General features: G+C 58.4%; 1 protein-coding gene across 7 annotated transcripts; it reads right to left on the bottom strand.

Annotated features, from left to right (window-relative positions):
* Positions 1–483: 483 nt before the first annotated feature.
* Positions 484–19,856, bottom strand: SLC45A3 (solute carrier family 45 member 3). 7 transcript variants are annotated; one of them, XM_077887197.1, is made up of 8 exons: positions 19,792–19,853; positions 17,601–17,690; positions 15,120–15,250; positions 12,787–12,870; positions 6,901–7,299; positions 5,270–6,052; positions 4,349–4,614; positions 484–2,202 (listed from the first exon to the last, which is right to left on the bottom strand). In XM_077887197.1, exons 5-8 carry the CDS (start codon positions 7,070–7,072, stop codon positions 1,765–1,767), a joined length of 1,659 nt encoding a protein of 552 aa, XP_077743323.1. In that variant the 5' UTR covers positions 7,073–7,299; positions 12,787–12,870; positions 15,120–15,250; positions 17,601–17,690; positions 19,792–19,853; the 3' UTR covers positions 484–1,764. The 7 variants fall into 7 exon arrangements, with proteins under 7 accessions (XP_077743323.1, XP_077743321.1, XP_077743326.1 ...); XM_077887195.1 differs by lacking the exon at positions 12,787–12,870; XM_077887200.1 differs by lacking the exon at positions 12,787–12,870 and having other exon boundaries at positions 4,349–4,393.
* Positions 19,857–19,917: the final 61 nt, after the last annotated feature.

Below are 19,917 nucleotides of genomic sequence, written 5' to 3'. Positions count from 1 at the left end.
CTCTGAATCTAACCTAAGCCTGGCAGGAAGGGTGAAGTAGATAGGAACCAAGGCTCGGTGATGTTGAAATCCTCGCTGGCACCTGCCAGTTTCCTTTCTACTTCCTATAGCTGTTATTGATAGAGGGGGCTTGTTCCATTTCTTTGGCCACGTTGTGAGTCCTTTGAGAAGTAAAATGTCCCCACTCCCCAGCATTGTGTCTTGCCTGACCTCGCCCCAATTCTCAAACAAACCCTTCCAATCCAAGGGGTGGCACATCCAAGCCCAGCCCCAGGCGTTGGACGAGTACTGGTCTATGGCCCCATCTGCTGGTGATCCTGGGAACTGAGGCTGCCCAGACAGGATCCTTACTGAGAAGGAAGCTAAGGGATAGGTTAGGTTGAGAGATCTGGACCCTCCCCCTCAGGAAAGAGAAACACAGGGCAGTGAAACATATAAGCCTTTAATTTCATCACCATAAACATTATACTCTGATTGCTCACATACAGTATAAAATATTTACTCCACTAAATAAATAAGACATAACATTATTGCAAACGGCACTTAAACCCCCAAGAGATAAGACCTCCTTAGCCTAGGCAGGGGGTACTCCTGAGTTTCTGTGCGAGATTCCCCAAGCACAGATATGCCCTGGGGGCTGAGACGAATAAAAGCTTGAGCCAGAGCCACGCTCTGTGTGTCTGGTCCTGCAACAGCCCAAAAGAGGGGTGTGGAGCCAGTGGGGGAAAGGGGTGGGCGGCTCCTTCATCAGCCAAGCCCTAAGAGAGAGCAGAGGGGAGTAGAGGGTGGGAGGCAGGCTGAGCCAAGAGGGGAGAGGAGGCTAGGGAGGCAGCTGAGACCTGGAGCCCCACCTCCACCTATGTCCCCAGCTCCCCCCAGCCTTGAGTAACGAGATTTGGGATATCCACTGAGTTAAACAGGGCTTCCAAGTTCCTGGGTTAGGCATTCTGGGGTTAGACCAATCACCCAGGGGAAGACAATTCTGGCAATGCTCAGCCTAATAATCCAGCCATCTCTCAGGCCCATTGGGGAAATCACCTCTCAGAAACCAAGATGGCAGAGCTGGGAATTGATTCCTCTCTACTTAGTTAAATAAATAAGTTAAATATTTAAAGGCCTGTGTCCCTATGATGGCAACACAGGAGCCAACAAGCCACGTCCTGATAAAATGTGGCAGTGGGGGAAGAGTAGAAAGGCAGTGCTAAGCAGCCAGGTGGCTTCCTTTCTCCCCACCAGACTTTTACCCACAAATAACTTCCTTCTCACATCCTGCAGAGGAATTTCACACTAGAAACTTCCACGCAAGAGCAACATGGAGGGAATCTAAGGGATAAGGGGTTTGGAGGGGAGAGACCAGGTGGTTTACTCAGCTCTCCAAATCCCTTCACTGGGTATGTCTTGACACTGGCTGTGAGCCTTAAGGGCCTGGGTAATCCCCCTAGAGTCTTGCATTCCAGTGCAGGAGCCAGTGAAAGGCCCCACCCTCTGGCCTGGCTGTAGAAGTCCAGACTGAAGCCTGTGCGGACCAACACTCAGCCAGCCCTGAAGACAGGGAAGCCCCAGGCCCCCACCTGTGCCACTCGGCACCTTGTCACCACGGGGTGGCAGCAGAGAGCCATGCCACATTGGCAGCAACAGACCCTGGCAGAGGGGGAGCAGGGGTGCGGGCCTGGCCCTAGGAGGCTACCTGGGGATGCACTGCGGGGGGGAGGGGGAGGCCAGGACCCAGGGAGGCAGGCCCGTCCTCAGCGGGTCAGAAGTACTCTACACTGAGTATTTGGCCAAGTCGCTCTTGTCAAACACTACCTGTGTAGCAAAATAAATGGCCACCAAACCAAGGCCCGCAGCCGACACCATGTAGGCAGTGACAGACTGGCTGAGCTGAACAATGGAGCCCATAAACAAGGACGGAGCCACCTGGGACAGCAGGAAGGCACTGTCCAGGATGGCAAGGTCCAGGCAGATGCCCCGGCCCGGAATGCCTCTGGCCTCGGGCGGCTCGCCCACCACCACACGCATGGAGACATCGCAGGCAGAGGCCCCGCACAGCACAGGTGGAGGTGGGAGGAGGCTGCTGCCTCCAGCACCCATGTGTCCATTGGGGAAGGGCGATCCGGTCTTGGGGCCCGATGGAAAGCTGGTCATCAGGCTGTCCTCGCTGGCACTGCTTCCAGCATCTCCTCGGTATTTGGGCAGGAAAACCTGGGGAATGGGGCAGAAAAATGGCAACAAGAATAGGTAGGTACCCAAGCATTAGGATCCCAGCTCCGAGAACAGATCCCGGCTTGGGAGAAACCAGGCAACTGGCCTTAATGACACCTGTGCAGCAGGTGAAAGCCAAGAAAGCCAAGCAGACCCTCCTTGGTCTAGTTAGGACTCTCCGCAGGGGCAGGGCATGAGGAGGGGACAAATCTGAAACCAAGAGTCTAGATCTCCTCTAGCCTCTCCTGGAACCAGAAGTGGCAGGCAAGCTCCTACTACAAGTCAGAAAGAGAACAGGAACAGGACCCCAGGGTAAAGAAAAAAGCCAGAATGAGGAGAGGTGAGAGAGACGTGTCAGAACAGAGGAACAAAACCCAAAGGCGGGGCCCCCGGTGACCTGAACCCACACACAGGCTCTCCTAAGCCTCCTACTTCCTGCCCCCCACCATTCTGCCTTGGGAAATCCTTCTCGACCTCGCAGAGAGAGGCTCTGCTCCTACGGGGTCCCAGGCCTACTGTGAGGTCCGTGGTCCCAGATGAGGGCAGGGAAGGTCCAGCAGACTCAGCCTGCAGGACAAGAGGAACAAGAGGAATCTCCCAGACTCCTATCGCCCAGCCATGCTAATGCTGAAGCCCTTCTTCCTATGCACCGTGCGCCTTAGACCAGGGTAGCCTGCCCCTGCCCAGAACCTCCTGCTTAAGGACGGGGCCAGAATTCATCCCCCACTGTCCCTGGGCCAGCTAGTGCCTTACACAGAAAGATTCTCGAGTTTGCTGCACTAGAGCCAGGACCCATGGCAGAGCTCAAAAGGGAAGCCGACAGCTCTTGGTACAGCCAGGAGGCAAGGCAAGTACAGACAGTGTATAGGGCCAAGGGTGCCATCAACTGCTGCTTGGAATGGGCCTATGGGACCTGTCCTCCCTGCCTGCCACCCCTGGAAAGACCAGTGAGGCTGGAGCCTCAAGAGGCCCCTAGGGATACACATGCTCCTCTGTCGGAGGGGAGGACCAGCCCCAGCATGTTCCCTGGCACGAGTCTATATGACCCAGCCTGGCCTCCAGACACCAGCCCCCAGGCCCCAGCCCCCAACTGGGACGGCAGAAGAATAGAAGCTGACGAAGGTTATCAGTGGGCTGACAGGGATCTCAGGGACCAGGCCACCCCAACCAAAATCCTGGCCTCTCCCTCCACACACCCCACCCCTGCAGCTACCTATTCAATTAACCACCTTCCTAGCTAGGCATATCTCTGCTACATCATTCATGTCCTACAAGGGGCAGACATACATCTTTCCTACAATCCGGAAGCTCCATGAGGGCAGGCCTGCATCTCCTCCCTCAGGACACCCCAGCTTCTTACCCACTGGGCAGAGCTCTGCAGCCAGGGCTGTAGCTGGCTGAGGCCAGTGGAGGGGACGCAGGTGACCACACAGCTTTGGTCAGGAGACTTCCCATGGAACAGGGCCCCTGGAGGAGCTGGTTAGTGTGGGGCCAAGCAGGAAGGAGGCCCCCCAACTTACAGCAGCCAGGAGAGCGGTGTCAGGTATGCCAGGCTCAGAGATCCACCGTGGGGGCAGGGGAAGGGGATGGAGACAAAGATGTGAGGCAGGAAAAGAAAAGAGAGAATTAGGTAGAAAAAGAAGATAAACCAGAAAGAGAAGGGGCAGTGTGGAGCCTTCCCCATCTTGGAGACCAAGGCAGGGCAGGGGTCAGAGCAATGCCCCTCCCTGAACAGAGGGCTGCTGCCGACACCAAACCACCCCCACTGGGGCTGCTGAGGCTAGGTGCCAGAGGTCATGCGACGCACGCAGCCCCTGCCTCGGCCTGTAGAGCAACACAGGGCAACCCAGCCCGACTGCGGGCCTCCCCTGGCCTTCCTCTTCAGGATACCCAAGGAAGGATCGCGCGTTTCCTGCAATCATCCTCTCAAGCGCTCTAGAGTCCTGACACCAGGAAGTCATTCCCAGAATCTAATCTACAGCCTCCTTCCGCAGCCCACGTCTCCGGCCCTGGGCTACGCGGGCTTCCTCTCCAGTCCAAGGACTGGCCAGCGGCTGGGGCCGGCCGGGGCCTGGGCTGCCGCGTCTGCCCTCCGCCCCGCTCCACCCAGCGGCCGGACGAGTACCGAGTACCGGGTACCGAGTACCTGCTTCTCGCGGTGGTAGAGGGACGCCAGCGTGTAGGGCAGGATCTGCAGGGCGGAGAAGGTGAACCCGGTGAGGGCGGCCGAGGCGGTCACCACGGCCACGCTGCGCGACAGGCACATGGTGCCGGCAGCCACGGGGAAGGCCACCACGCTGGCCAGATAGACGGCCCGGGTGCCGAATCGCTGCACCAGCCGGTCCATGACCAGAGAGAAGAGCAGGGAGACGGCGCACTGCAGGAACAGCCCCAGGCTGCCCATCCGGACCCCTGCGGGTGGGGCAGAGGAGGGAGTCAGGCCCAGCAGGAGGAGGCCGTGCAGCCTGGGAAAGGCTCGGCGTGGGCACCTGCCAGCTGCACCTGCTGCGAACCCAACCGGGCTGGTTCCCGCCGTGCACACCCCCTCGCCCTTAGCAACCCGAGCCTGTGCTCTAACGGCCAAGCCTTGGGCTAAGGACGGAGGAAGGTGTTCTCGGGGTGTGGGGGGCCTCAGCCGGTGCTCAGCCACCAAGGGGGTGAGGGGAAACACAGAGGGCCGCCCTCGGCTCCAGGCCCGCCCCGTGCGCCCGAGGGAAGGTCTGGGGCCAGGGACCGCGGAAAGTCAACGGGGGGAGCAGCGGGCGCACTGAAGCTCGGCCAGGCGGACCTGACACCCGGCCTCAGCTCCTCTACCCCCCTGGACCTGACCGAAGCTTCCGAAGCTTCGCCTTTTTCTGTCAAACTGGGGCAATGACTCTGAGAAAACGCCCTGCAGCCGCCCCAGGTGCTATGGCTACGGCAGGCAGAGCGGCCCGGCACCCTGGGGACCTTGTGCACAGACCTGAGCCCAGGCACAGCTACCAGCCCACCCCAACTGCAGGCCTCCCCTGGGCTGGAGGGATCTCCCCCGCAGCCTCCTCCCTGCCCTCCAGCGCTGCAGCCTTACCCTCATCATAGTGTCTCCGGGCCTCGGTCCCCGGCTCGGCCCTGGGCACACCCTGGTACAGCCCCTCGCCCACAAAGTCCGTGTAGAAGAGCGTGAAGGTCATGAATGCCATCCAGCTGCACAGCTCGGCCACAAAGAGTCTGCGCAGGGTGCGGGGCACACGGCAACACAGCTGGTGCAGCCGGGGAAACAGGGCACCCAGGTTCCGGAAAGCCGGGCGGGCATGGCAGGGGCAGCAGTGTGGCACTGGGGGGACCGCCAGCCCCTCCGTGGGCTCGGTCGGACCCAGCGCTGCCTCCTCGGCCACAAACAGCGTGGCTGTCACGCAGGTGAGGAAGATGAGGGTGAGCAGGCCAAAGAGGCACTCCTCCTGAGTGCCCAGGTAGGGGGCCAGGGCGCTGGTGTCCCAGTCGATGGCCGGCAAAAGGTAGCCCAGGCAGCCCCCAAGGCTGATCATGAAGGCATAGACGGAGAAGGCCTGGCGGCAGTGGTCTGGGTCCCGGAAGAGGTCAGAGAGCAGGGCCTCCAGCGGAGTGAAGCATACCTGGCCACAGAAGTCCAGCAGCCCCACACCCAGGATCAGCAGCGCCAGCTCCAGGGGCCTGGTATCTGGGCACAGCAGCCCCGCCAGCCAGCCGGCCCTCGGGATGAGGAAGAGGCTCAGCAGGACGCCCAGGGACAGCGCCCAGATGAAGGGCCTCCGGCGACCATAGCGCCCACGCCAGTGGTCACTGGCTGAGCCCAGGAGTGGGACCGAGACAAGGCCCAGCACTGGACCGATGCCTGCAGGAAGGACAAGGAGTGATGAGCCAGAGGCTGGGGCCCCAAGGGGCTGTGGGGAAGGGGACCAACCTCCTGGGGAAGGATGGAAATGATCACGATCCTGTCACAGGCAAGGCCTTCGGTGCTGGACATACTGCGGAGTTTGTCTCACACACTCTAGTTTAGTCCTTGCAGCTAGGATCACTAATGCCCCATCTGCATTCAGATGGGTGAACTGATGCCCAGAACAACTGCACAGGCACTGAGGTGGGGCAAGAGGGGTAGTTTCCAAAGGGAGTCTGACTCCAGAGCCCATGATCCCAGGAGCCACCCCATGGTGACCATTTGCCTTCTATGGCTTTTGCAAAACACGGGCTGGGCTCTGCAGTCAAGAGCCCAGCCCGTGCTCTAGGGGTAAGAAAGAGCCCCAGCTGGGAGACCCTGATCCTACTAATCAGTAGCCAGCCTTCTGGCCTGGCTAAGTCACCCAACCACGTCTCAGCCTCCATTACCTCCTCTGTGAAATGGGGGACCTCAAAGTTTGTTGTAAGGATTAAATGCGTAACAGATATAAATTAGAAAAGGCAGTGGTGAAGAGCAGTGTCTCCTATGCGCCAGGTATTGTGTAGGGGCCCGGGGTATTGTGACCATGGAATGCCCCCAGGCTCTTTTCCCATTGCCCCCGACCCCAGCCCACGTCACCCCACTGTCACCCCTCTCCCCAGCAATGCCTGCCCACCCACCCACTGGCTCCATAGGCTCAGGACCAGCAGGCAGCTACCTCTCCTTCTTTGGGCAGAGGCACTGTTGCCCTGCTTCCTGGGTGTCCTGTATCTGGAACAGGAGGTTAGGAAGGTGTGGCGACTCACCTAGCACCATGGTCATGAACTTCTCTTCTACCCCCACTTCCAGCAGCAAAGGTGGCACGTAGGTGATACCTGCAGCCAGGCACACCTCCAGGCCGAAGGTCAGCAGGTTGACCAGCAAGAGCTGGGCTTTCCGATGCCGCAGCAGGCGGCTGGCCCACAGCCTCTGGACCATGGTAGGCCAGGCAGGGTAGGCTCCGGCCCCTTCACACACTCCGCCACTGCTGTGTCTCAGCCCTGCTCCAGACGCCCAGGCCTCTCTTCCTTGCTGCCACCGACTGTCCCGGCCTCAGCCACCGGCCCATTTCTGCCAGCCTTCTGTGCAGGTCCAGCGCCTCAGCCCATGCTAAATGCCTGTTGCCATGGGGTGTCTTGGCGGGGACATAGCTCATCACTCAGATCCTAAAAGGCCAGGGACAATCCAACACAGAGTGTTAAATCCTGGGAACCAGGCATCCAGGATTTGCTCTTAGTTCCCTGAGTCCTGTTCACTCCCAGGCTGACGGTGTGGCTGTGCCACCCCCTACTGCCAATCAGGAAATGCATGTTAATATTAGCCTAAGGCTGACATAACTAATAAGGTAAATATGATTTTTAAACCTCAGCATACTCCAGAGCCAAAGAGATGTCAGTTTTTTTCTGTTTTGGAATATCTTTGCCATTGCTCTTGCCTGTGGTATGGAAAAAAGGAAAAAAACAAAAAAATCAAACCAACTGAATTCCCAGTTTCCCCAGGCTCTGTTATCAAGGTGCCTCTGGAGAGACCCTCTGCCAGGCCTGGTTTGTTTGCTTTTCTCTCTCCACTTCCCAAAGCTGGGCTGTTCAATCCCCCTTTGTTAGGAGTAGCACTTCCTATTCCGCACTGCCTGGCCACAAGCCACGTTGCACCATAACTGGAGCCCCCGAGGACGAGGACAAGGGGGAAGGGAGGAGAGGCCGTGGTTTGCTGGGTGGGTTTTAACCTGTCATTGAAACCACTTGAAGAGGGCTCCCCTGGAGGAACCTAGGCCTGTAAACCTCTCCCTGGAGTTTCTCTCCGTGCTCAACATTGGTGGGGAAGAAACATTCCCACATGTAGCGCCCAACTGTCAGGGGACATGGGGCCTGTTCCCAGGTCCTGACCTCACAGGGGCATGAAACCGCACCACCTGGTGGCAACCATAATGACACCAGTGACCCAGCACTGGCAGGATGCCCTACCACTTTCCCAGCAGCCTCTTTCTGCTCTCAGCAGAGAAGTCCACGCAGCCCTTCCTGCTAGGCCGGCCCATGCATAGAGACCCACCCCGTGCCCCCCACCCCCAGGCAATTGGCGTCCAGGTCTTGCTTCCTGACAACAGTCCCCAATGCAGTCTGCTCTGTTTAGGAGTGACCACAAAAGAGGGATAATCAAGTCAGTCATGAAGAGGAGTATAGAAGGTGGGCCTTCATGAGAAAAGGTGAAAGTCCCCTGACTTGTCATTCACCCCAAAGAGGTGGGAACAGAACTTCCTGTGGAGCTCAGAGTGCCTTCCCCTGCCTCACTGATTCACTCTCATAAACACTGTGGAAGAGCACCGCTCCCGCTCCCGTGGAAGGGCACCGCTCCGTGGGAGAGCACCGCTCCCGTGGAAGGGCCCGGCTCCCGTGGAAGGGCACTGTTCCCGGGAAGGGGAAGGGCCCGGCTCCCAGCTAGCGTTCAGCCCCTTAGTCCTGCCCCGGCCCCTCCCCCACCGGAGTGGGGCACCGTCAGCCCTCATTCATTCCCGTCCAATCTCAGCATCTCATCATCTGCCACTTCAACTTCTTTTATCTCTTCAAATAACACTCGGGCGCCCAGGGCCTTGTGTGCTTAGAAGCACGTGGTAGGTGCCTTCTGAAATACGCTGCAGAGAAACCAGATGGCCATCAATCCCAGGTAAGATGCGCGTGTCCCGTAACCGCTTTCCTAGGCTTTGCAGCTGGCAGACCAGGACGGAAGGCTGGGCAACCAGCAGCCTCCTCCCCAAAGTTCTGCTGAGACCCAGGCCATCCACTTTGGGAAGGGGCATGAATTCCTATGGGGGTGCCATGGGGAGGAGGGTAACATACTGACCCCCGGGGTCCCCAAAGGGGCTGGGAGGGGGCCGCAGGTCAGCCCTAGTTGGGCAGTTCTGAGCCAAGCTCCTTCCCTGTCACTGCATCCCCCCCACAAGGAAGGCAGGAGATAGCACACAGACCAAGAGGGGGTAGTGGTCTCCAGCCCAGAGGGAGGGGCTCTGGGTCAAAAGGCTTCCAGCCCACTCTCCTCCCCACTCTTGGTCTGGGGAGGCCCTGGACACTCATCTGCTGTGGGTTAAGGGACCAGGTCCTCCCTGAGCAAACAGACTGTCAGACCCTGACTCACCCACATCCTGCCCCCATTCCCAAGCCCTCGCTGCTCCCTGTTGTTCAAAGTGAATTGCAGCTCTGCGCAAAAGACTAATCACCCCACCTGCCCTCTTCCCTTCCCTGACCCAGCCCCATGCTCCCAGGAAGAGGCAGGACACCCTCCTTAGCCCACAGGAGAGAAAGACAAAAAGACAAAAGGAGGGGATCCCTGGGTGGCTCAGCGGTTTAGTGCCTGCCTTCGGCCCAGGGCATGATCCTAGAATCCGGGGATGTAGTCCCACAGGGGGCTCCATGCAGGGAACCTCCTTCTCCCTCTGCCTGTGTCTCTGCCTCTCTCTCTCTGCACGTCTCTCATGAATAAATAAATAAAATCTTAAAAAAAAAAAGGGCAGCCCGGGTGGCTTGGTGCCGCCTACGGCCCAGGATGTAATCCTGGGGACCTGGGATCGAGTCCTGCATCAGGCTCCCTGCGTGGGGCCTGCTTCTCCCTCTGCCTGTATCTCTGCCCACCCCCCTCTCTGTCTCTCATGAATAAATAAATAAAATTTTTTAAAAAAGACGAAAGGAGGTGAAGAGGGGAATTTCCCTCCATCCTCCCTCAGTGCAGATAGCTCATTAGCTGCCTGCCTCTCCCTCCTCTGGCCTGCATTCTCCTCCTCTTCACCAGGTAAGGGGGGGCTGGGTGCCAGGCCAGGGGAAGAAGTCTTTGAAAGGAGTAGGGTAGGAAGTGAGCCCAGCCCAGCACCCCTCTGTTCTTAGGCTGCAAAGCCCATCTTCCCTCTTTTGACTTGCACTGTGCCCCAAGGACTAGGGCACCCTTGCCACCCCTAGAGCTTATTCTTCCCAGCGCAGAACTGCCTAAGGAATTCCAAGCCCATAAGAATATTCTCCCTTCCAATGATTCCCCCCACCCAGGACGTTCCTCAGAGCCCCAGGCTCACCCACGTCAGCCCCACTCCAGGGTCCTTGGTGTGGAAGGAGCCACAAAGGACTCCCATGGTGCTAACCAGCCACCTGCCATCCCCCCAGGGCACGATCGTGAAGCTCAGGCCCTGCCCAGGCTCGTGCCCAGGCTCCAGGAGGTAGGAGAACAGAACCACTTTCCTGGCTATCACTCCCCCCTGCAGCCCAGGGACACGCTTCCCACCAAAGCTGACTGCTGGCACCCTGTTTGGGGCACTCCCCTGTCTTCCTCAGGAACACAGCGGGGAGACAGAGTTCAATTCTCCCCAACACCCTGCGGTGTCAGAGGTGTTTCTGACTCAAATCCTGTCCACTGTTCCTGGAGCACTCTGCCTGTCTGGCAAACAGAAGATCAACCAGAAGAGCTGCCTCCCAGGGCTCACCTGGTAGGGAGGAGGCGGGAAGAGGAGAGAGGTGAAGGTACCAAAAGGGGAGTGTGGCCTGACCTCCTGGAAGGAACAGCAGCCTTCAGGGAGGATGAGTCTCTCTCAAGCTCCAAGCATCTGTCCTCCAATGACAGGACAGCACAAAGGTTGGAAGAAACCCAAGACCTCCAGGAACCCCCGTGGAGCTCTGCCCCAAGCCACCTTTCCTCATCCCTGGGGGAGCAGAACCCAAGCACCCAGGCTGGGCCAGTCAGTGAGCCCAGCCCCACGTAGCAGGAGACCCAACGAGCAACCCTCTGGCACCCACCCCATCATGAGGGGCCTGGGAAACATTTACCCAAAGAACACAGCGCTGAAAGCAGCTTGGGGGTGGGCGGTGTGAGCCCTGAGGACACCCCATCCCCACCCACACCGAGGGAACCCTGGCCAGACCCCCCCACCAAGGAGGCAACCCCTCTAAAGTTTCAAAGCTGGCAGGGGCTGGGGGGGGGGCACTGCAGCACGGCCTCTCGGGCTGGAACACCCCACGCGGGGTTAGGCCACGGGCAAGCGTGGGGAAATGAAACCAAGCAGCCAGAGCAAACTTGGCCTGAACTTTCTCCAAAATTCAAAAGACAGAGTGAGGAGGTGGGAGGAGAAGCAGAGCCCACTCCCGGTCGCTCCCTGCGGGAAAGGAGGGTCAGAGGGACGCATAAAGAGGCCTTTGAGGGCTTTCAAAGGGGCTCCTGCCACCCTGACGACTGAGGTGGAGCTGGAGGGAGCGGATTCCCTGCGCTGACAGACAGAGGCCAGAGCAGCCGGCTGGGGGCAGCCCCGCCTCGGGCCAGTGTCAGGCAGCAATTCTATGGCCTCTTTATGCAGGCCTCGTCCCCCTACCCCGCCCAGGCACATCAAACGCGGGGCCCCCACCCTGACCCCAGCAGCTCGGCGACCCCCGTCCTCCCTCCACGCTCACAAAGAGGCCCAGCTTTCTCACACGCTCCTCTACCCTTCACAGCCCCCAGGCAGCCCCTCCTGCGGAGAAGGCAACGGGGTGGGGGGCTCCCTCCTGCAACAGTGACTCAGCTACAGAAAGGGGTGGAGGCCCTCCGGCCTGTCTCCCCAGCAGCCCCCCCATCTCCTGGGCTGTCGACACCTATCAGGCCACAGGCCAGTAAGGGGAGAGGGAGAAGCCCAGGTGGAGGCTACAAGGCTGCAGGGACGGGGGGACCCCCATTCCTCCACACGGGACTGGATCCTAGAATCCCATCCGAGCTGAGCTCTCCGGGCCCTCTAGGTTCCGGGGTTCACCAGCCCCGCATCTCTGTGACCCAACCCTTGCCTCAGTTCCAGGGGACAAATGTCCTTGGCCTTACCGGGTGAAAGCCAGCACACTGTACTCTCGAAATGAGCTCTACCCTCGCGGGGCCCTAGGGTACCCCAGAAAGAGGCAGTGCTGGCCAGCCAGGAGGCCTGCAAAGGCGCATCCTTGTGAGGCAGTAACTCCCATCTCAGCCCCAGGTCAGGGATGCGGTGCTGTGGGAGTGGCTACCTGGGCAGCTTGGGGAGGGGGGGGCGCAGGAGGAGACCCTGCCTGGGTTCAGCGCCTTCCTACCCACATTCCGTTTTTGGTTCTCCTTGGTTCTCGGGGCTCAAACTTCCACAGAAGTGAGAGTCTGCTCTCCCCAACTCCACCCTATAAAAAAGGCACTGATCTGCAGAAACCCCCCGGACACCCCGAAAGTCTGCTCAGAAGGCAACCCCTCACCCCCAGGGACTGTCAGGAGGAAGGGCTGGACGGAGGGGAGGGGGCTCCACCCCACCCCAGTCTCGCTCCCTAGCTCCTGCCTCCCCCAGGGCCCAGAGGCCAGGGATTTGGAGATCGCCCCGCTGCGCTGCCTTTTCTTCCCTCGGACTGGAAGCCTTCTGCTTAGCAGCTTGTCAGAGGGAGTGAGGGGGCTGCAGGCCGGGACACAATGGGGGATTACGGAGAAACCTCTCGGCCTGCAGAGTAATCCATCAAACTCTCTCCCGGCTGCCAGCCCCGGCCCCTTCCCACTCAATTCCCCTTCCAGCTGCCGCAGGCCTCCCACCCCCTCCGGCTCCTGAGCCCCGTCTTTGGGGGCGGCACAGAGAATCCCAGGCCCTGGGGGGGCAGAAGGGGCACACCGCAGACACTGGGAAAGGGGAGCGGCTCCCTCCCCCCACTCACCCCCAATGTGTGAAAACCCAACAGGTGGCAGTGGCTTGAGGAAAGTTGCTTTTGTTGCCCTGTCGGAGAGCCCCAGCCCCGCTTCTGAAAGGAAACAAATGCGCAGAGGTTGGGGGAAGGGGAGGGGGCTGGATGAGCAGGCGGGCAGGCAGTCCCCAAGCCCAATCTCATCTCCCCTCCCCTCTGCAATCCAGTTGACAGGAGTCCTGGGGCTGGCCTGACCCTCACCTTGGTTGGTCAGTCCCAGCCAGACTAAGCTGAGGTGAAGCACCTTCCCAAGGGATCACCTGGCCATTCCAGAGTGACAGGCTGCATGGACACACACCTGACTCGGGACAGTGACCTCCCACAACCAGACTTCCTTTCTGAGAACAGAGGCGACCCAAGGCCACACTGGGTCACCTTGACTAGTGCCCTCGGAACCAAGGCGACCGTACTCTTCGTCCTAGAGCTGTCTTCTACCCCAGGGACCGCCAGCTTCTGAACACTGGCGGTGCTGCAGGGTGGACCCTGGCATGCAGTCAGCCTGATTTGGGCTCATGTGCCAATTGCCCTCCCAATCCCTCCCACCCCGAGGAGGTAGGTACAAGGAGTACACACATTTGACAGGTGAGGAGACAAAGGAATACCATCCGCCTCCTAGACACTGCTCGTGGAAGTTCCGGCAGCCCCTCCTTCAGCTGTCTGGGCTTCCTCAGCCCAGAAATCTGGCAGAGGGCTCTCTCAATCCCAAACAGGAGCACCAGAGGTCAGAGGGGGGCCCACTAGCCGCCTTTCTTCTCCAGTAGCATTCCCCTCTCACCCACGTGCCACCCACACCGGCACTAGCGCCCCTCTCAGCCCCCAGAGGCGAGAGGAATGCCAAGAATGTAAATGCCTCCCCAGGTGCTGGCTCCGACAGGTGAGGAGAGGTCACTGCATCAGACCTGCCTGCTGGCTGAGGCTGCAAAGGCAGATAGACGAGGAACAAACATCCCACAGTTATGAGACAAGGGTGGATCCCGTCCCCAGGGACAATAATCAGGGTGGCTGACACTGGCTAACTGTCCAGAAGGTGTCTGGCATGTGCTGGATACCTGACATACCTTCCTCTCTAATTCAACTGCTGCAGGGTGCTCTGAACTGTGAACCAGGACCATACAAGTCTACTTTTCAGCAACTTTTGCTGCTGTATAGCCTGGCCGGGCCATTTGACACACACCAGGGACTCACATGTGTAAAATGAGAACTAGTCCACACACTGTCTAAGGTTCTTTACAACTGTACAGCTAAATGCTCTCACACCCACCTGCCCCCCACTGCCCCAGCCTCAGGTATGGTGCTCTCCTTAGACAGGTGCCTCCTAAGTGCTCGCTGCCAAGCCACATGGCACTGGGGAGGGTGTCTCATAGCCTTCCACTGTAGAGAGGAACAGGGAACCAGGTGGCGAGGGGCTCCCCAACTGCACTTACCCCATCCTTTACCTGCCGCCACACTGCCCAACGGTTAGCAGCCACTTGAAACTAAGCCAAGTAACCGAGACATCTGGGGGCAGAGCTGCCCTCTTCCCTACTCCCTCCTACAGCTCGACTGTTCCTGGCAGAAATTGGTAAATTCTTTCTCTATTTGGGCCACAACAATTGCTTCCCTACAAAGTGGGGTAGCAATACCAAGAAACTCTTTGGTCCCTGGCGGGGAGAACAGGGAGCTTGGCACAGTCCTCCCGGCCCCTGAGAGGTGTCCTCCTCCTGCTGCCTACTCAGTCCCTTATAGCCCCTGCGAGGTGAAACCTAAGAGCCTCCCTCCTAGTGAATTTGAACTTTGCCAGCCAGCCAGATGGGGCAGCTCTCCCCATCCTGCAGAGCCGACCCTTGCCCCCTTCCTGCAGACTGGCTTCCCTTAGGAGGTGGAAGCACAGAGGCCAGAGGCCAGGGCACGCGGGGTTTGGGCAGATCTACCGATGAGCAGAACCCCAGGCTGGGAGTAGGACCAGGACGCTGGTCCTAACTCTGCTCTGTCCCACCTCTAGTCTCAAATTCAACGGTCTCTCAGGCCCTCTCAGCCCTGATATCCTAGGTTCTGTGACCAGTCCTATTTATCGTCCCAGGGCTATGGGCCAGACCTAGCCCTACGGAAACGTGTCTCAACAGCAGCCACTCAGTGGCGAGCAGGGTGCAAGGGGGCTCCAAAAAAGGACTCTTTTATTAAAGAGTCTGAGTTTGTCCACCCTTGGAGGAAGTATGCCTCAGTGCATGCAACCTATCCTCCCCCAAAGGAATGTCAAAGAGCGCTAAAACTAACTCCCTCACTCACCCACCCACCCACCCATCCAACACTTGCTGAGATCCAATTACCTGCAAGCCCACCGTGAAGGTGCTGGGGATACAGAAACAACTGCCTAAGGCCCCTTGTGGCAGTGCTGAGACACAAGTCGCTGGAGTTGGGGGCCCAAGGTGCAGGGCATCAACAGCTCTCCCAGGGCTTCCTGGAGGAAGAAACCATGTTGTGGAGTCTCATAAGATGAGTGGGTCAGAACCATGCAGAAAAGGGCAAAACACAGCCATTGGGGCCGGGCTCTTCTGCGCACACCTGCCTCTCCTTATGGCCCTTCCCTGGTGAGGTATGGTAGAAAGAATACCAGACCCAAATTGTGGCAATGCGTTTCTATCTCAGTTCTGGACCCAAGCTGGGGGAATTTATCAGCACCGGGCCTGATTTTCCTTCCAAAGTAGTCACCATGTTCCAATTACTTCCTTGGGATGCCTCCCCATTCACCTGACCCCTGTCCAGTTCAAATCCCATATCTCCTCCACAGCTCCCCTAGAATCCAAGCCATCAAGGATCCCCCCTTTCCTCCAAATCTTGCTGCCCTCAACAGGCAGCCCTCAGGGTTGGATAACTGCCAGTTGTCCTTCTGGTCTCCTTCCCCATCCCCCGCCCCACTAGCCCTTCAGCCTGGAAAGCAAAGGACCACAGTCCTTGTCCAGGACCTAGAAGGGGGAGTGCTCAATCAAAGGCCTTCCAAGTGAGGCTGAATCGGGATTCCTGTCTGATACAACGTGACCAGCCTGCCCAGGATTCAAATACCTCCCCACTCAAGGTATTTGGGTGCTCAGCTTTTTCCAGCAGCAGGACCCCGGAGTGGGGAGCTAGACTGCCACATCCCCAAAGATGGGCTGTGTGCTTCCAGCTTGGACACTGCTTGCCAGCTCAAAGGATATTCAAACTTAGGGTTTGGGGTGGAGCATGACAAAGAGCATTGGGAAAGGAGGGACTTTTCTCTGGCTGGCTGCTTCTGAGGGCAACTACCTGAAATTGGTAACTGAGGGACTATGGGCCATTAGACCAGGAGCTGGTCTCCAGCCCCTTTCTTGCGTCCCAGAGATAGCGATCTCCAGAATTAACAAAGGGAAAGGGAACAAACAAGTATTGAGCACCTGGTCTGTGCAGGCCACTTTGTTAAACAGACCTATCTCATTTAATCCTCATTGTAATATTGCAAGGTGAATATCATCCTCTCCATTTTACAGACACTAAAGTCAACAGGTGACGTAGGCCTGTCTCCAACATCAGAAGCAAGAAGCCCTTACAAGCCATTCAGGGTCAGGGGCAAAACTGTGGACCTCTTCCCTGGAGGAGGAAACACAGACCTCATAGTAGGAAAGGGATTAAATAGGAAGCTCTGGCCAGATATCAGGACCATCCCGGGATGGCTCGGTCAGCCCCCGCCCCCAAGCAGGGACACTTAATACACTAGACAAAGCTCCACACTCCAGCTCTATTGCTGGGAGTCAAGTGGCATCAGCATTTGAGATGCTGGGCCTGGCACCAACTGGTCCAGCCTCTCTGTCCTTGCTGCCCAGCAAACAGGGCCAATGACTATTCAAAGAAAGCCAGGCTGGGTTTTTCTTCTGGATATCAGAAAGCAATGCATCCCAAGGGCTGGGGTGGGGGGGAGGAGGACAGAGCAGAACCCCAACTTCAGTATGCCCCCTCCGCCTCATACAGTTTCCCTAAAAATCACAGCAAATAACCCTTCTGCGTAGAAAGCTCTTAATCTTTCAAGATACATATTCATCTCCATTGTCTCTTGGTATTCTCTTCCACCTTGAGGAGACAGGTAGGGCAGGGGTTTCTGGACTGATTAAAAAACAAGTCACACACACAGTACTGACGGAGGAGAGACCAGGATGTCCAGTCCTGGTGTGTTCTTTGCCCTAGACCACAAGTTCAACAGCAAGTAGGTCATTCACAGTTTATATATAGTTATATACGGTCTAATTCTCTTGCTCTGAGACTCTGGTTTCTAAGCATAAACCGCAAAGATTGCCTCCATTGTCACCAAATAACAGCAGCTGACATTTATCAGGCTCTTTTTACACACCCCTGCTGCGCTTGGAGCTTTACCTATATCAGCTCCTTTAATCCTCATGATACGGTGAGGCCGGTACTGTTACCGTCTTTTGACAGTGAAGGAAGTTTGAAGCACAGAGAAATTACTTGCACAAGAGGAAATGGGATTAAAATCAGGGCACCTGGATGCCAGAGGCCAGTCTCTTTGCTAGTCAGACAGGCTCCCGGAGGTCCAGGAGAACCTGCTCCCAAAGAAACAAGAGCAGACCCCAAGCACAGAGTCCCAGGCTAGGTGCTGCTACCCATCTGGCCCCGGGGGGAAAGACACAGTGTTAGCTAATGTTGAAGGACCATTTATTACCTAAAGCACAAAGTCCAGTGCTCTGTATATGTGATTTAATAAAGCTCTGTATTTGTCATATTGTATACATTTTATACAACCAGCTATTTATATTTCATAAACAAAAAAAGCTATGGGGCACCTGTCTGGCTTGGTCAGAAGAGCATACAAGTCTTGATCTCGGAGTCCTGAGTTTGAGCTCCAAATGGGGTGTAGAGCCTAAATAAATAAACTTAAAAAAAAAAAGGCTGTCTTTACAACTTTATCATTATTACTATCAGCCCCATTTTGCAGCCAGATATACAGAGGCTTTGAAGAGGTTAAGTAACTTGCCCAACATTCCACAGCTAGCGGAGCATCCAAGATATAAACCTTGTCTTTCTGACAATCTAGGTTTTTACCCATAAGGTTGTGTTGTCAGGCTCAAATCATCCAAACGCTAGTACTTAATTTCACCTTCAGAGTCCTTAGACCATCCCCATCTTTCCGCCTTGTTCCTTCAGAGCCCTGCCCCGGCTGAGAGGGGCCTCCACTCCATCCTTCCACTCCCTAGTGGTCTGTTAAGACCTCCAGTGGGTCACCAAGAATCACTGTGCAGCTCCTCCTCCTCCTTCGGGATACCCCAGAGAGCCAGGAGGGGCAGGGGAGTTCAAGGCACACTCCATGACTACACAGGAAAACTTCCCCTCACACACCCCACACACATGCTCTAATTGGGGCCTGTATGTCCACAGCTGTACATTCATCCACAGCTGTATTTTTCTCTTCCTACTCATCCTGCTGACTCAAGCTCCATTTTTCTGAGCACTTTTAGAAAAACAGAGTCCTGGTTCCATGGCAGGCCTGGGGGGGAGGAGATAAGGAAGGAATGAGGGGATGGGACCCATCCAACAGAAGGGCCTGTGACCTCAAATACCGCAGCACTCACTCCCTAGGAGAAGCTGCTCTATGCTTTTCCCCAGGCTTCCCTTCCAGTACCTCTGGGCCCCCCCCTCCCTCCCCCCATGTGCCAGTCTGCTTCCCAAGCCTTGAGCAGGTGAGCCCACACCAAGTTCTGTATTGTTCTGAAAGGAGATCCGCTAAGTGCAGGAGGAAAGCGGCCAGAAGCCCCCGGGGGCCTCACCCCAGCCCTGAGCAATGCTTCCAAGAGCCCAGTAAGGGTCACTCTGGGCCTGGGCGCGCTGGCTATTCCCGCCTGCAGACTGCAGGGCAGAAAAACAGCAGCTGGGCTATTCTTAGTGTCCGCTCCACTGGGATCAGGTCTGTGTAACAGCTGAAGGGCAAGTCCTCACCAGGTACCCACCATGCCAAACCCCTCCCTAACCCCAACTCTGGCCCCTGGAGAAAGGAGGAAGCAGGGTGGCAGGAGTGGCCCGCGGGGGAGGGGGAAAAGCTGAGCAAGGCAAGAGCGTCCGTGAGGAAGATGGAAGCTGATTCAGAGGTCAAGGGCAGAAGCAAGTCAGGGGGGTTCTTGTGCTTGAGGGGGACAGCGGGCCACGGGCAGGGCTGGCTCTCACTCGGAGGAAGGCACAGGTTTCCAGGAGCTCGTGCAGCAGGCCACGCTGCTGCTAAGCCTCTGCAGAGCCCGGGAGGCCACCGCGGATGCCCGGGTACCACCTCCTCGCACCTGTCTGCAGGTCTCCGCGTGGCCACCGTCCCCACCTGAGAGCCCCGGGAGGCGCGGAGGAAAGGGCCTCTGCTGTCCCTCCTGCCCTGGAGGACGGCCGAGGCGGGCAGCCGGGGGCGGAGGAACCCACACACCCGCGCCCGCCAGCCTCAACTGCCCGCCCCGCGCCCCGCGCCCCGCGCCCCGCGCCCCGCGCCGAGACTCGCGTCCGGGAGCGCTCGCTCCCCTTTCCGTCCCCGACCACCCGGACCCCAGCCCCGGCGAGCGGCATCGCGGCATCCCCGCATCCCCGCGTCCCCGCATCCCCGCATCCCGGCCGCGGGCCCCTTTCCCGGCTCCCCAGCCCCAGCCCCGGACTGTGCGCGCCGCGGTGACTCATCCCGTCCCTTTCCGGTGAAGCCGAGACAAGGGAAGAAAATAAATGCAACTTTCCAAAGAAAACTCTGACGCCGGAGCTGCAACCGGGGCGAGCGGCCCGGCCCGGGGCTCCCGGGAGGGCCCGCTCCCCGCTCCCCGCTCCCCGCCGCGCGGCCCGGCCCGGCCCGACCCGGGGGCACCCGGCGCTCCCGCCCTCGGCGCTGCGCGGACCCCGCTGCTGGACGCGGGGCGCGCCCGGGGCCCGCCACCTCCCCCGGCGTCGCGCGGGGCGCAGAACCCGCCCCCGCGGCGCCCCCCGCGGCCCCCGGAGAGAGGGGCGCGCGCCTACCTGGCCGAGGCGTGCGGCTGTCACCGGGCCCGGCCCCCGCCCCCGCCCCCGCCCCCGCCTCCCGCCTCCCGCCTCCTCCCGCCGCGCGCCTGCCGCCGCTTTTAAATCTCCAGGTGGCTCGGCGGG

This window comes from Canis aureus, chromosome 38 (genome assembly GCF_053574225.1).
Source record: "Canis aureus isolate CA01 chromosome 38, VMU_Caureus_v.1.0, whole genome shotgun sequence".
Lineage (NCBI taxonomy): Eukaryota > Metazoa > Chordata > Mammalia > Carnivora > Canidae > Canis > Canis aureus.
Note: the sequence above shows the minus strand (reverse complement) of the source record. Positions and strands in the feature narration are given on the sequence as shown.